This window comes from Notothenia rossii (genome assembly GCF_949606895.1).
Source record: "Notothenia rossii genome assembly, chromosome: 6".
In the NCBI taxonomy this organism is placed as follows: Eukaryota; Metazoa; Chordata; class Actinopteri; order Perciformes; family Nototheniidae; genus Notothenia; species Notothenia rossii.
In genome coordinates, this window is record NC_136909.1 from 60,651,654 (window position 1) to 60,665,122 (window position 13,469).

The window sequence follows — 13,469 nt, forward strand, 5'->3', positions numbered from 1 at the left end:
GCCGTTATTTCTTCTAATCCTTGGCTGCTCCTGGTCTCTTGGACGCCTAGCAGGCTCATAATTATAAGGTTGTGGTCCGTCATATGCATTCGAATATTCATGTTCAACTTCTTCTGTGTCTTCTATGTCGAAACTAGCATTGGGATCCATGTTTATTAATACGTTACACCGGCCGCTCTCCCCCTTGTTTCCCCAATGTTACGTCACACGCGGGAGGTCACGTGCCGAGGCTTTTTTATGCGGAAATGAAAATTTCTTACAAAAACGACGCCAGACGTGACTGCAGTGTATATTTATGTATATGTTTTCGAAAATGTAGTGTATTCATCATTTTCCTACACATTTATTCACAGGTGTCTTTAACCTGGAAGTTACTCTTTAAGACATATACAACTGCAACGAAAGTAACAAACACAATGCAATATCCTTTTCAATTTCAAAGAACACAAATTGGGTTAATAACTATAAAACAACAATACTGTACAATAACAAAATGAATGCTGTGAATAAACCGAAATACACGCGTTGAAGCGGTTCGTTGCTGATTACTACGCAAAAAAAAATACTGTTCTCGCCACACACTACTACTGGAACTATATTGCCTTGAGGATTTAACTACCAAATATGAGGTCGTTCATGATTTATTTATTCTAATTTAAAGGTGGGGTAGGTAATTTTGGAGAAACCAGCTCTAGTGCGCTAGAATTTGAAAATACACATCCGGAAAAAAATCTGCCACTTCCTTACAGAGCCCCTCCTCCAACACACACAAACGTGCATATTACCAATGAGGGCACGAGATAAGTTTGTGCACAGATGGAAGGCTGACAGGCAGGTAGGCCATCCAGTTATTTTAGCCGGGCCGGCTAAAATGATTGGTCGTGCTTTTTTTACAGTAGGCTTCCACAGATGAATTTTTTTTATGGATTTTTTGTCAAAGCACTTAAGATATTCATTGCTATCGGGATGTTACGAGCATTCCATGGAATATAAAAAAAAAAGTGTTTCTGAAATAAATTACATACCCCACCTTTAATGTTAATTGTGTTGGCAATGCTGACATAATTCACGTTTCTACATAATAGTAGAAGTCATGATACATCTTGCCATCTATATGTACCACTGTGTACTATAAGAGATAATGTGAAATGAAATGTCTCATTAAAGATGGCCCACAAAAAACAATTATGTAAAACATTATGAAAATGTATTTTTATAATATGCTAATCATCTATGACCACAATAAGCTTCCACATACTGTGTTATTAAACAATAGACAGTCTGGTTTGAAAGTTTCACCAGCGATTCTCTTTGCTGTTTTGCTGCATTTCTAACGGTATTTTATGTTTGAATTGCTTTGGTGTGCATTGTAAGTAGACTGTACTCAGCCTTCCCTGTGTTTGATGTTCATTCAGGGCACAGGAATATGCCAAGACTAAAGCAGCAGACAGCAGCCCCATGCCCTCTCTGGTGGTGTGTCCTCCCACGCTGACGGGCCACTGGGTGGACGAAGTAGGCAAATTCTGCTCCAAAGAATTCCTCCACCCACTGCACTACACCGGGCCTCCTACAGAGCGGATGAGGTAAAGCCTGGTCACACTTTCTGCTGTGCGTTACGCCTGTCAGCGTACAGAGAATGTCCTGTAGATTTGACCCTTTTTAAAATGAACATTTTGTACTTTTTATTTTTGATGTATTATTATACGCTAGTTGTTAGACAAACGCACATTGACTTACTCAAACATTCATTTTCCAGGTTGCAGCACCAAGTGAAAAAACACAATCTTATAATAGCCTCTTATGATGTTGTACGGAATGACATCGACTTTTTTAGGTGATTATTTATTACTCTTATTCTCAAAGGTCTTTGTGTTTTGGACAAGCGCTCAATTATTAACATTAACTCTTTTTTAGAAATATCAAATTCAATTACTGTATCCTCGATGAGGGTCATGTCATCAAGAACGGCAAGACGAAACTTTCCAAAGCCATCAAGCAGTTGGCTGCCAACTTCCGCGTCATCCTGTCAGGAACGCCAATTCAGGTGAGGTCGCAATAATCAGACTGTTATTGTACCCTTTTCCTGTTGTGCTTGTCAGAGCATGAATGTTTTCACCTCTCTACCTTCAGAACAATGTCCTGGAGCTCTGGTCATTGTTTGACTTCCTCATGCCGGGCTTCCTCGGAACAGAGCGTCAGTTTGCAGCTCGCTACGGTAAACCAATCCTGGCCAGTCGCGACGCCAAAAGCTCTTCACGGGAACAGGAGGCAGGTATGTAAACATTGCAGTTGTCGTGTTTTGACATTTCTAACTGAATATAGAGTGGTGCAGAGATGTATATGTTTTTAGTTGAAAATAACAAGGGTTCTTTCAACAAAAACACAAAAGGATATTTCCATTGTATTTTGGAATATTGCAGAAAATAAAATCTGTGGCAATCACACATTTATGATAGTTGAATGTTTTGTTAAGCAAGAAAATATTGACTTTACAACACTTTAATAATCATTAAAATGTAAATGCTATCTCCAGAACAGTCACATGAATTCACATATGTGTTCACGCTAAGCTATAGGGGTCTAATGTTTGCTGAGATGCTCTTTGATAAGTCTCATTTAGTCACGTAGAACAAACCATGAAAGTCTCTTCATCTTGTGTTAACCACAGAACTTATTTCAGGCATCTAACAAAAACATGTGAAATAACCATTGACTATAAGACGAGGGAACGTTGCTAAAAGGCCGACAAACTATCCGGGTTTTAGGAATCATTCCTGCACCAGTTACTTAAGAAGTAACATTAACTGGTGAATATCTGTTTGTCTCTCAGGTGTCCTGGCGATGGAGGCCCTACATCGACAGGTGCTGCCCTTCCTTCTGAGGAGGATGAAGGAGGACGTCCTCCAGGACCTGCCTCCTAAAATAATTCAGGACTATTACTGCAATTTAAGTCCTCTACAGGTAACCGTGCCCCCCAATTACCATTGGTCACCATTGACTCTTACTATGAAAATACATCATCTTACTGCCTCAGTGTTGCATTTTTCTTGCCAATGGCATATAATAGTCACGTTATACTTGTTAAAGGTCTTATCATACCTGTTTCAAGGTCTTCTCTTGAGTAGAGTCAACACTGATCAGCCTCAAATGTTTGAACAGCAAGTTTGGGAGTCTGTAATACTGATACAACATGACAATCTGTTCATTTACTGTACTCAGGAACAGAAACAAGAAGACGTGACACTTGTATTGTTGGCTATTTTCTACATCAACTATTGAAAATACAAACTTCTGAACTCGATGAAGAAAGTTAAGTGAGCCCTCTCGCTCCTTCTAACTGGAGTAACAAGGATGTATGCTCTCTCACTACCTGCAGGTTCAGCTGTATGAAGACTTTGCAAAGTCTCGGGCCAAGGCCAGTGTGGAGGACAGTATCTCCAGCACCTCCACAGAAGAGGAGGAGAAGCCCAAACTGAAGGCCACCGGCCATGTCTTCCAGGTACACATTTCTTTAAGATGTTATCTCATGCAGGAATCAAATGTTAACCTGCTCTGAAACTTTGGTTAAGAAGTTCCATGTTCACATTCTTAGGTATAGTGATTTTTCTTCCTTCTTAAAATGTTTTAAAAAGCATTTATTGTGAATACTGTTGAATACTTACGGTCTACTTATCTCTTAAATGCTTCTTATTATGGCCATGCAGTAATATTTCCCCTTCCTTCCACATGTGTTTCAGGCGCTGCAGTATCTGCGGAAGCTGTGCAACCACCCGAGTCTGGTGTTAACCCCGCAGCATCCGGAATACAAACGCATCTCGGAGCAGCTGATAGGTCAGAACTCCAACCTGCGGGACCTGCAGCACGCACCCAAACTCTCCGCTCTCAAACAGGTACTTTGCTGGGAAGTCTTTTAAATCCACACCACACCCTGTTGTCTACTTGTGTGGGTCAGTTTGGAATAAGTCTCACATAAACCATAATCCATAATAATGTTGATCTTGTTCTATTTTATAGCGCAATATCAAAAATTACAGATTTGTGTTTTAAAGAATACGACTATTTATGTCCTTAAACCGTCGCAATGTGCAAGGAAAAACTCCAAGAAAGCCCCCCCTCCTGGGGGCTCGGGCATTCAATAGATGTCGTGTGTACAGATTTCTAAAATATTAGTAATAAATAAATATAAAATAATAATACAAAACACTCCAACTGATAATATATATATATATATATATATATATATATATATATATATATATATATACAAAAGATTGATCTAGGAGGATGTCAAGAATCCTCCAGATGCTTCCATAAACTAATAAGGTGGGTGTTTTGTGTCCTCCAGCTGCTGTTGGACTGTGGCCTCGGAGGGGGTGGAGGATCGGAGGGGGGCACTGAGGCGGTGGTGGCCCAGCATCGAGTGCTTATCTTCTGTCAGCTCAAGAGCATGCTGGACATCGTGGAGAACGACCTGCTGAAACCCAAACTGCCCTCCGTCACGTACCTGAGGCTGGACGGCAGCGTGCCGGCCGGCCAGCGCCACTCCATCGTCTCCAGGTCAGCGCCCGTTATTTACCTGCTTTAAAGCTTTAGAATGAACTGCTGTTAGGCCATTATACATTTAAGATGAGAAACTTAGAATTTAGTTTTATAGAAATAACACATATTTGGGAGTTTACGGAGATCTACGGAGCTGCAAAATCTGCTCGCAGTCAGCTTAAAACCAGCACACGTCAAAAATGTATTTATAGTTACTCTCACTTCCCAAACGGCAGACACAGGGCCACACTGCAAGTCTAACCAGAGGGTATTCATTCATAAATCAAATTTATAAGAGCTACCAATTTAGCTATAGCTAACTAGAAAGCTCAAATTCAACAGCTAGCTTTTCAGATAGGTAGCTAACTAGTTGAATATATATTGAGCGTCAGCTAGCTTGTAAAGTAGATCACTATGATTAGCTAGCTAGTTTGATAGATAGCTCATGTTCATAAGCCAGCCTGTTTGATAGATAACTTACATTTGCTAGTTAGCTAGATGGCTAATACTCACTTGCTAAATAGCACACTTAGAAATTCATTGAAATTGTCTTTAGGTTAACTGTTTTATCTCAACAAGAATACGATTTTTGGACGTTTTCAAATGTCATCCTGTCAGTCACTAACAGAGGATGGCTTTGGTTCTGTAAAACCACTCTATAGGCGCAGTGTGCTGTGAAGGATCCCAAATAAAATGTTCCACAATGCTGCTAGTGCTAAACCAGAAGGATTAACACTTTTTTATTCAACTGGGGATGGGGCTGGGCTACATAAACTGAATTGTGAAGGCCCTCCTCTCTCCGATCTCAGGTTCAACAATGACCCCTCCATCGACGTGCTGCTGCTGACCACCCATGTTGGGGGTCTGGGTTTGAACCTGACGGGGGCAGACACGGTGGTGTTTGTGGAGCATGACTGGAACCCCATGAGGGACCTGCAGGCCATGGACCGTGCCCATAGGATAGGACAGGTACACACAGCAGGATACTCACACATTTACACTGTCAGGGCCCAGAGGCCTGTACTACGAAGCCGGATTTTTGCTTAGCGAACTAACTTCAGGGTAAACTGGGTTTCCGGTCCTACGCCGCTGGTTCTCTTCTTACCGGGCTAGATCTCCATGGTAACTTATGCTGAGCAGCTAACCGGAACAGGTTAGGTTCCAGGCTAAGAGATCAACTCAGTGAAAGCCCCGCCTGCTGACCAATCAGAGCTCAGTGTGCGGAGTTTAAAGCTATCAAGTCATATTACAGGATAAAGGAAATACAGTTTAAACTGCCGTTGCAGGAAAGACGGCCGGCAAAAATCAACTGACTGAGATATGAATCAATAGAATATCACCTCCCATCTTCAGAGCAATCCGACTAATATAACATTAGCGTTAAGAAAGCTCACTTAAATATCTGCCACAACATAAGTAACTGGATCGAAGAAACATTAGGTACAGTCTGCAGCACCGTGAGTGCAGACGTCGATGTGTCCTATTATCATTCATATCACATCATAGTTTATCATATATTTCCTTATCTGAGTCAGCTGAGCCGTATCTGGCCGTGCAACACTTACAGTGTCACATACTGTATGCAGCTGTTCTGTATTCACCTTGCAGGTGCAGCTATGTGGCTTTTATCCTGGATAAAGTGTTAAGTCATGGATGTTTAAAGTTTAACGTCTTCATATTTGTCTAATATTATAGTTCACTTTTCATTCAGGAAGTACGACGCTGCGCTGTCAGTACGCTTGTCCATGTTTGTGATTGGTCAAATGTTGCTAACCCCGCCCCTTTCATGTGAACGCGCACTCAGCCGGAGAGAGAAACCCTGGCTTGAGTTACTGAGTTGATAACCAGCGTCGTAGGACCGCTTAGTGAGATCGTGTTTGAGTTATCTGGCTTAACTAACCCAAAACAAACATATCTAGGGTCTGTTGAACTGGCCTCGTAGTACAGGCCTCAGGTGTCGTCTTTATGGCTTATCAATCATTTCTTGAAGTTGATGAAGGAATGCGATTGTTCATCAATTTCCTTATTGCATGATTAAATATGTCATCTGAGCAGCCTTGGGTTTTGTGACACTTATCGTCTTGTCTGAAACCGGTGATGCAGACTGTCCAAAGTGAAATCATATTGGCAGGGAGGGGGCTGTCCTACACATGTAAACACACCCCGTTAACCTTCATCCTTGTGTTTTTGTTTTGGTGCAGAAACGGGTTGTGAACGTGTACAGGCTGATCACACGGGGCACACTGGAGGAGAAGATCATGGGTCTGCAGAAATTCAAGATGAGCATTGCCAGCACAGTCATCACCCAGGACAACGCCTGCATGCAGAGCATGGGCACCGACCAGGTGCTCAACCTGTTCAGCCTCGACAAGGTGAGATAAAACCTTATTTTTTTATTTTACACTGCAGCAGAAAGCAGGGACAATTTTGCATGATGCACATCCCCGAGAACATTGAAACAAACTTTGTATTGAGGCTGTTAACCTGTTGAACCCCATCCCCCCCGCCCCCGGGTGGAAAAACGCATCATCTGCAGGAAACAGCGTCTGAGGGCTTATTAATATTTAATAAACTATGAATCTTTTATATCCATGTAACGGGAAGAAACTCAGCTAACTGATCCATTTTTATTTTCTTTGCAAAAAAAAACACAAAGCTAACGCTGAGCCTCTGAATTAGCCACGAGCGAAAAAATGCTAACGGCGCTCAGAAAACATGGTTTAATACCCTTATTACTTATCGCAGCCTGCTGCCTGCCTGCCGCTGCGCTCTGCCTCTATCCACACAACTTTTCCCCGCCTTTCAGAGACTTATTGCTGGGTCAAACTCTAAGTTACAAACTGTACAGATTGCATTCTTGCTAATTAGCCAAAATATGAACGGAATAAGTAGCAAGCATCGTAATAGAGTAAAATAAATAGGGATTACAGCTTGTCAACCATACTTGCCAACCTTTAGACCTCAGAAATTGGGAGCATTTCAAAATGCAAAATTAGGGAGGGGGGTGCTAGTGGATCGCCGGAGCTGTTAGATTAACATTAACATGCTTATTGTAGTTGTAAGTGCACTGCCTTGCGGCCTGTAGCATCGTCCTTGATGGAGCAAATGTGTGGGCTGGACCTGTATTTTACAGGAAAGGAGTGAGCAGAGAGTAGAGAAGTTGTCGATTCTTGTTCTGTTTTCTGTGAATATCTGCCTCACCCTCTCAGACGCGCGCTACTAAAGAGACGTGTTACCATGGAAACCAAACAATGGTGTAGCTGTATTAAAGTCCAAGTGGAAACAGTCGTCTGTAAATCTGATTTTGTCAGAAATCGGGAGAAATATGACCCCGGGAGGAAACCGGGAGAGGGCAATGAAATCGGGAGTCTCCCGCGAAAATCGGGAGGGTTGACAAGTATGTTGTCAACTAACCATTCAGAAACGTCCTGCTGCAACCGAGATGTTTGCACCTCCACCAAAACCTCCGCTGCTTCAGGGTCAGTTTCTGGATCAAATTGATAATATGCTTGAACACATGCATTGCTCTGAGATGACATGTTTATTCCACACTCGTAATCACAGCAAATATGGGAACGTGACTCTCGCCGGCTCATGCCCCCCCTCTTCTGCAGGTGGCCGTGGTCAGCTGCTGCTCAGAATTTTAAAAGACAGGCTTGGAATAGAGCGAAAATTAGCGAAACGAGGCATGGCTAAAAAATGATAGGTATAGGTAGGTATGATCATACACTATATCCTTTAAATATAGCATGATAGGTCTCCTTTAAGCATCAGTTTGCACGGACTATCTTAAATCCGATGTGTATCTCTGTAGTTGGCATTAGATTGTTATGTTGACTTTTGGTTGTGTTTTTGGTTTCATGTTACTCTAAGTATTAGTTGTTAGCAGCTTTAATTGACAGACTATTTATTTTTGAGGTAAAATAAGACTTTCTTCTCCCTGCTCCTTTCCTTCATGGGTTACAAAAACTGCTTAAAGTGTTTTTGTTTTATAATAATGGCCATGAGAAATACACCACTCGAGCCCTAACTGTGAACTTTATGCGTTATCGAAGAATAGTTTCAGGACTGATGCTCTGTGCCTTGTGTTTCAGGGTGAGAGGGGGGAGCAGACGGCCTCCTCCTCAGGGAAAGACTCCATGAAGTCGGTGCTGGACGGGCTGGGGGAGCTGTGGGACCAGCAGCAGTACGAAACGGAGTACAACCTGGACAGCTTCATGACCTCCCTGCAGTAGCCCCGCCCACAGGACCTGGTCAGAGCCGAGGAGAACCCCCCCCCCAAATTCACTGATAGCTAATGGTTACACATGCCCCAAAGCAATTAATAAACTCAACCAAAATAGGAACTCAATTTGTATTTAAGTGCTTATGTAAAATAAAAAGAATAATAATTCTGATGTTTCTGATCACGGTCAGACATCCCGTAATTCCTTGTTGAAAGCCCAGATTTTCCACAAGACCTCTGTAGAGAATATATTGGTATGATCCAGGCTGCACGAACACTGTTGGTTGAAGTCATCTCCGTTAGCAGCATCCAGTGAGGTCGCTGCTCCAGGTGATTCATCCCCCTTCTCCCACGTCGCATTGCCAGAGTAAACAGTGTTATTGGCTAGAGACATTATTACCCAGCAGCCCCTCCCTCCCACACCCCCATCACAAGGTCTTAAAAAGCACTGCGATACCCAGAATCCCCTTCTGACGCCTCTGTCATACAAAACACACGTTTGTATCCATCAGTCGAAGGGAAATGAAAATTACCTGGTACAGCACGGCACTTGAAGCAGCGGGGCCAGGATAAAACTGGAAACTTCCTAAAACCTGTCACCAGTATTTTAAAAAAAAAGTTGTACATATTTCTGTAACTGCTGTTTATGATCGTGGAATTGTAATAAATTCTACAGACCTTTTGAACTACATGGCTTGTTTGTTTTTTTACTGCATGTGAATGGTGATGGCCACTTGATGGTGCAGTTGTACATCCAATGAGAATGATACTGATGATAAATATTGTCACATATTCATATTTAAAGATCATAACATGCTTTAATACAGCCTCACACTGCAAAGGACAATATTTAAGAAAATGATTCTAGCGCACTCGAGCTGGTTTCTCCAATTACCTACCCCACCTTTAATCCACAAAAAATAAAACATATTTCTGTCTTTCAAGACTTATTTTATATTACCTGATTTCTTTGAGGAGTTGAAAGTCCAGTCCCTTAGCGGAGTTTGCATTTCTCCAATCATGTGACTGACAGGTCTGTTTTGATTATCCTTTTTAAATGTTCAAGTGAGAATATAGAATTTTGGTTTTCACATGTTTTTTTTCAGAATTTTCAATCAAAATAAATGTCTGTACAAAACCCAAACATATTCAACAATATATATATACAGTGGGGCAAAAAAGTATTTAGTCAGCCACCAATTGTGCAAGTTCTCCCACTTAAAGATGAGAGAGGCCTATCATTTTCATCCTAGGTATACCTCAAATATGAGACAAAATGAGAAGAAAATCACGGTCTGATTTTTAAAGAATTTATTTGCAAATTATGGTGGAAAATAAGTATTTGGTCACCTACAAACAACATGTTTGGCTCTCACAGACCTGTAACTTATTTAAGAGCCTCCTCTGTCCTCCACTTGTTAACTGTATTAATGGCACCTGTTTGAGGTTGTGGACAGGTGTCTTTTATACTGATAACGAGTTCAAACAGTCACACTCCAAACTCCACTATGGCCAAGACCAAAGAGCTGTCAAAGGACACCAGAAACAAAATTGTAGACCTGCACCAGGCTGGGAAGACTGAATCTGCAATAGGTAAGCAGCTTGGTGTGAAGAAATCAACTGTGGGAGCAATTATTAGAAAATGGAAGACATACAAGACCACTGATAATCTCCCTCGATCTGGGGCTCCACGCAAGATCTCACCCCGTGGGGTCAAAATGATCACAAGAACAGTGAGCAAAAATCCCAGAACCACACGGGGGGACCTAGTCAATGACCTGCAGAGAGCTGGGACCAAAGTAACAAAGGCTACCATCAGTAACACACTACGCCGCCAGGGACTCAAATCCTGCAGTGCCAGACGTGTCCCCCTGCTTAAGCCAGTACATGTCCAGGCCCGTCTGAAGTTTGCTAGAGAGCATTTAGATGATCCAGAAAAGGATTGGGAGAATGTCATATGGTCAGATGAAACCAAAATAGAACTTTTTGGTAAAAACTCAACTAGACGTGTTTGGAGGAGAAATAATGCCGAGTTGCATCCAAAGAACACCATACCTACTGTAAAACATGGGGGTGGAAACATCATGCTTTGGGGCTGTTTTTCTGCAAAGGGACCAGAACGACTGATCCGTGTAAAGGAAAGAATGAATGGGGCCATGTATCGTGAGATTTTGAGTGACAACCTCCTTTCATCAGCAAGGGCATTGAAGATGAAACGTGGCTGGGTCTTTCAGCATGACAATGATCCCAAACACACCGCCCGGGCAACGAAGGAGTGGCTTCGTAAGAAGCATTTCAAGGTCCTGGAGTGGCCTAGCCAGTCTCCAGATCTCAACCCCATAGAAAATCTTTGGAGGGAGTTGAAAGTCCGTGTTGCCCAGCGACAGCCCCAAAACATCACTGCTCTAGAGGAGATCTGCATGGAGGAATGGGCCAAAATACCAGCAACAGTGTGTGAAAACCTTATGAAGACTTACAGAAAACGTTTGACCTCTGTCATTGCCAACAAAGGGTATATAACAAAGTATTGAGATTAACTTTTGTTATTGACCAAATGTTTATTTTCCACCATCATTTGCAAATAAATTCTTTAAAAATCAGACAGTGATTTTCTGGATTTTTTTTTCTCATTTTGTCTCTCATAGTTGAGGTATACCTAGGATGAAAATTACAGGCCTCTCATCTTTTTAAGTGGGAGAACTTGCACAATTGGTGGCTGACTAAATACTTTTTTGCCCCATTGTATATATATATAGAAAACTGAGAAAAGCTTCATATTTGAGAAGAGCATTCTTGGCATGATTTATGAATTATCTAAATATTTGTCAATTAAGTTAATTGATCAACCATCAGCCACTTTGGTTTACTTACTGAATTTGTAAATCAAAAAGACAATTTTAAAAGAGAACTCTAAACCACATTCAGGTGGATTTTTTAAGTAAAAATGTACACCTTACCTTACAGTCTTAGTGGTTTCTTTATACCACAACATTTGAACATCTACTATTCTATAACAACTGGGCAGAAGCTGATATGTGTGGCTGCTTTGTCTAAATCTGAAAAATTAACCCTTTATACTGAAATAACATATCATTATGAATATAAAGGTGAGTTTCGGATGGCCATAATGCAAGTTAGTACTGTTAGCTCTTTCTACGGTTTGAGGACAGAGAAGACAAGTGCCATGCCAAAGACCACAAAGTTTCACAGCATCATACAACTACGTTTAATAAGATTTGCTTATTAGTACAGAAAAAAGGAAAAATTAAGGTGGGAAATACAAACTCTGAAGCAGTAGTAAGCATTAGCAGCATTAAGCTCCATGTTTTCAAATCACAGTTATACTGCAAAAAGTTCAGACCAAGTCAACAATCTCAAAAGCCTCGCCAAGATAGAACCAGTGTCCAAGCACAGATGTCTTATAAAAAAACACATTTTAAAAGTAGTGGGATGTTTGTGGGGAAGAAAGCACTTTTTTTTTTTTCATCTATTTTGAGATCACAACATGACGAGACCGACAGTGTTTACCTACCCAGAGAACGCCCGTGAAGCAGAAGTGAATATACAGTACGCTACCCAAGTCTAGTTACATGAAATACATACGTATATCTATAGAGAGGAATATTTAAAATCACCCAACTCGTGGTCTATTTCATTTGCACACACACTTAAATAAAAGGCCAGGACAAAGAGATGGATACATACTTGGTGGTGGTGAATAATACAGAGCCCAGGGGGAGAGAGAAGTGAAAAACATGGGGTGGGGGTGCTTGGTTTTAGCTTCAGCTGCATAAACTGGTAGAAAAGGCCAGCCAGAAATAACATTCTCACATTTGCACTGAAGTCTCTTTTTTGAGGACAGGAAAGAAAATAAAAAAAACATGTTTGACATTTTGGGATTTACCTTTGTTTGAAGTCTTATGAAGCTTTAGCCTGATGTTCGTTAGCTTAGCCTAGCATGTAGATTGTTGAAACTATCCTGCCTTTGTTAAAAGCTTACGCAAATTATAGCTTATTTGATACATTCATACGAAACAACGCTTTTTTTCATTTAAAATTATACATTAGTTTATTTTTGAAGCACTCCACTGCTTCCAAACAAGAATAGCTTTGGAGGTGCTGTCAAGCACATTATTGGCCTCCAGTACCTATGCTATGCTAGCTCACTTAGCTAATAAATCCTTCTATACCTATAAAACAAGGCTTTAAGACGTCAAAACATGTAATCTGTGCTCAAACAACAATAAGTACAACATGTAAAACGTTTACACTTAACTATGAGCTATAGTTTTTCTTTTTTGGGGGGGATTTAGCAGAGTGCTAATGCTAGGCTAAACTAAAAATGTGCAGCTCTTTATGTATCGTAGGCCCAGGTGTCCGTTTTCAACTCTTTATCTTGGCAAGAAGACAAATTAACTCACAAAAAGGTCAAACTATTGTTTTTTAAGGAGAGCAAAAGTTAATTTTGAAATTTTAAATACAAAGTAGACCGCCATAATCAAAAGTTGGGTAAGACAAAAACACTTAAGACCAATCTCTCCAATGAATAATTAAGATTCTACAGTTACACATGCCTTTCCCAAACATTTGTATATTACACAATGAATCTCTACATTTACATTCATACTTAAATACAATCACACCAGTGCACAATGCAGGGACTGAACCAACTACTAAGAAGAGAATATTTCATATGTGAGGAAAT

At 41.0% G+C, this 13,469-nt stretch overlaps 1 protein-coding gene across 2 annotated transcripts in view; it reads left to right on the top strand.

The window, feature by feature from the left end:
* The window catches only part of btaf1 (BTAF1 RNA polymerase II, B-TFIID transcription factor-associated), a 56,116-nt gene extending 46,661 nt beyond the window's left edge, over positions 1–9,455 (top strand). For both annotated transcript variants that reach the window (XM_079688591.1, XM_079688592.1), the window contains exons 28-38: positions 1,416–1,583; positions 1,757–1,834; positions 1,915–2,044; positions 2,131–2,272; positions 2,831–2,961; positions 3,377–3,499; positions 3,738–3,890; positions 4,346–4,557; positions 5,349–5,508; positions 6,741–6,911; positions 8,634–9,455. In XM_079688591.1, the coding sequence (XP_079544717.1) occupies positions 1,416–1,583; positions 1,757–1,834; positions 1,915–2,044; positions 2,131–2,272; positions 2,831–2,961; positions 3,377–3,499; positions 3,738–3,890; positions 4,346–4,557; positions 5,349–5,508; positions 6,741–6,911; positions 8,634–8,774 (1,609 nt within the window). In that variant the 3' untranslated portion in view covers positions 8,775–9,455. The remainder of the gene's footprint in view (positions 1–1,415; positions 1,584–1,756; positions 1,835–1,914; positions 2,045–2,130; positions 2,273–2,830; positions 2,962–3,376; positions 3,500–3,737; positions 3,891–4,345; positions 4,558–5,348; positions 5,509–6,740; positions 6,912–8,633) is intronic.
* The last annotated feature ends 4,014 nt before the right edge of the window (positions 9,456–13,469 follow it).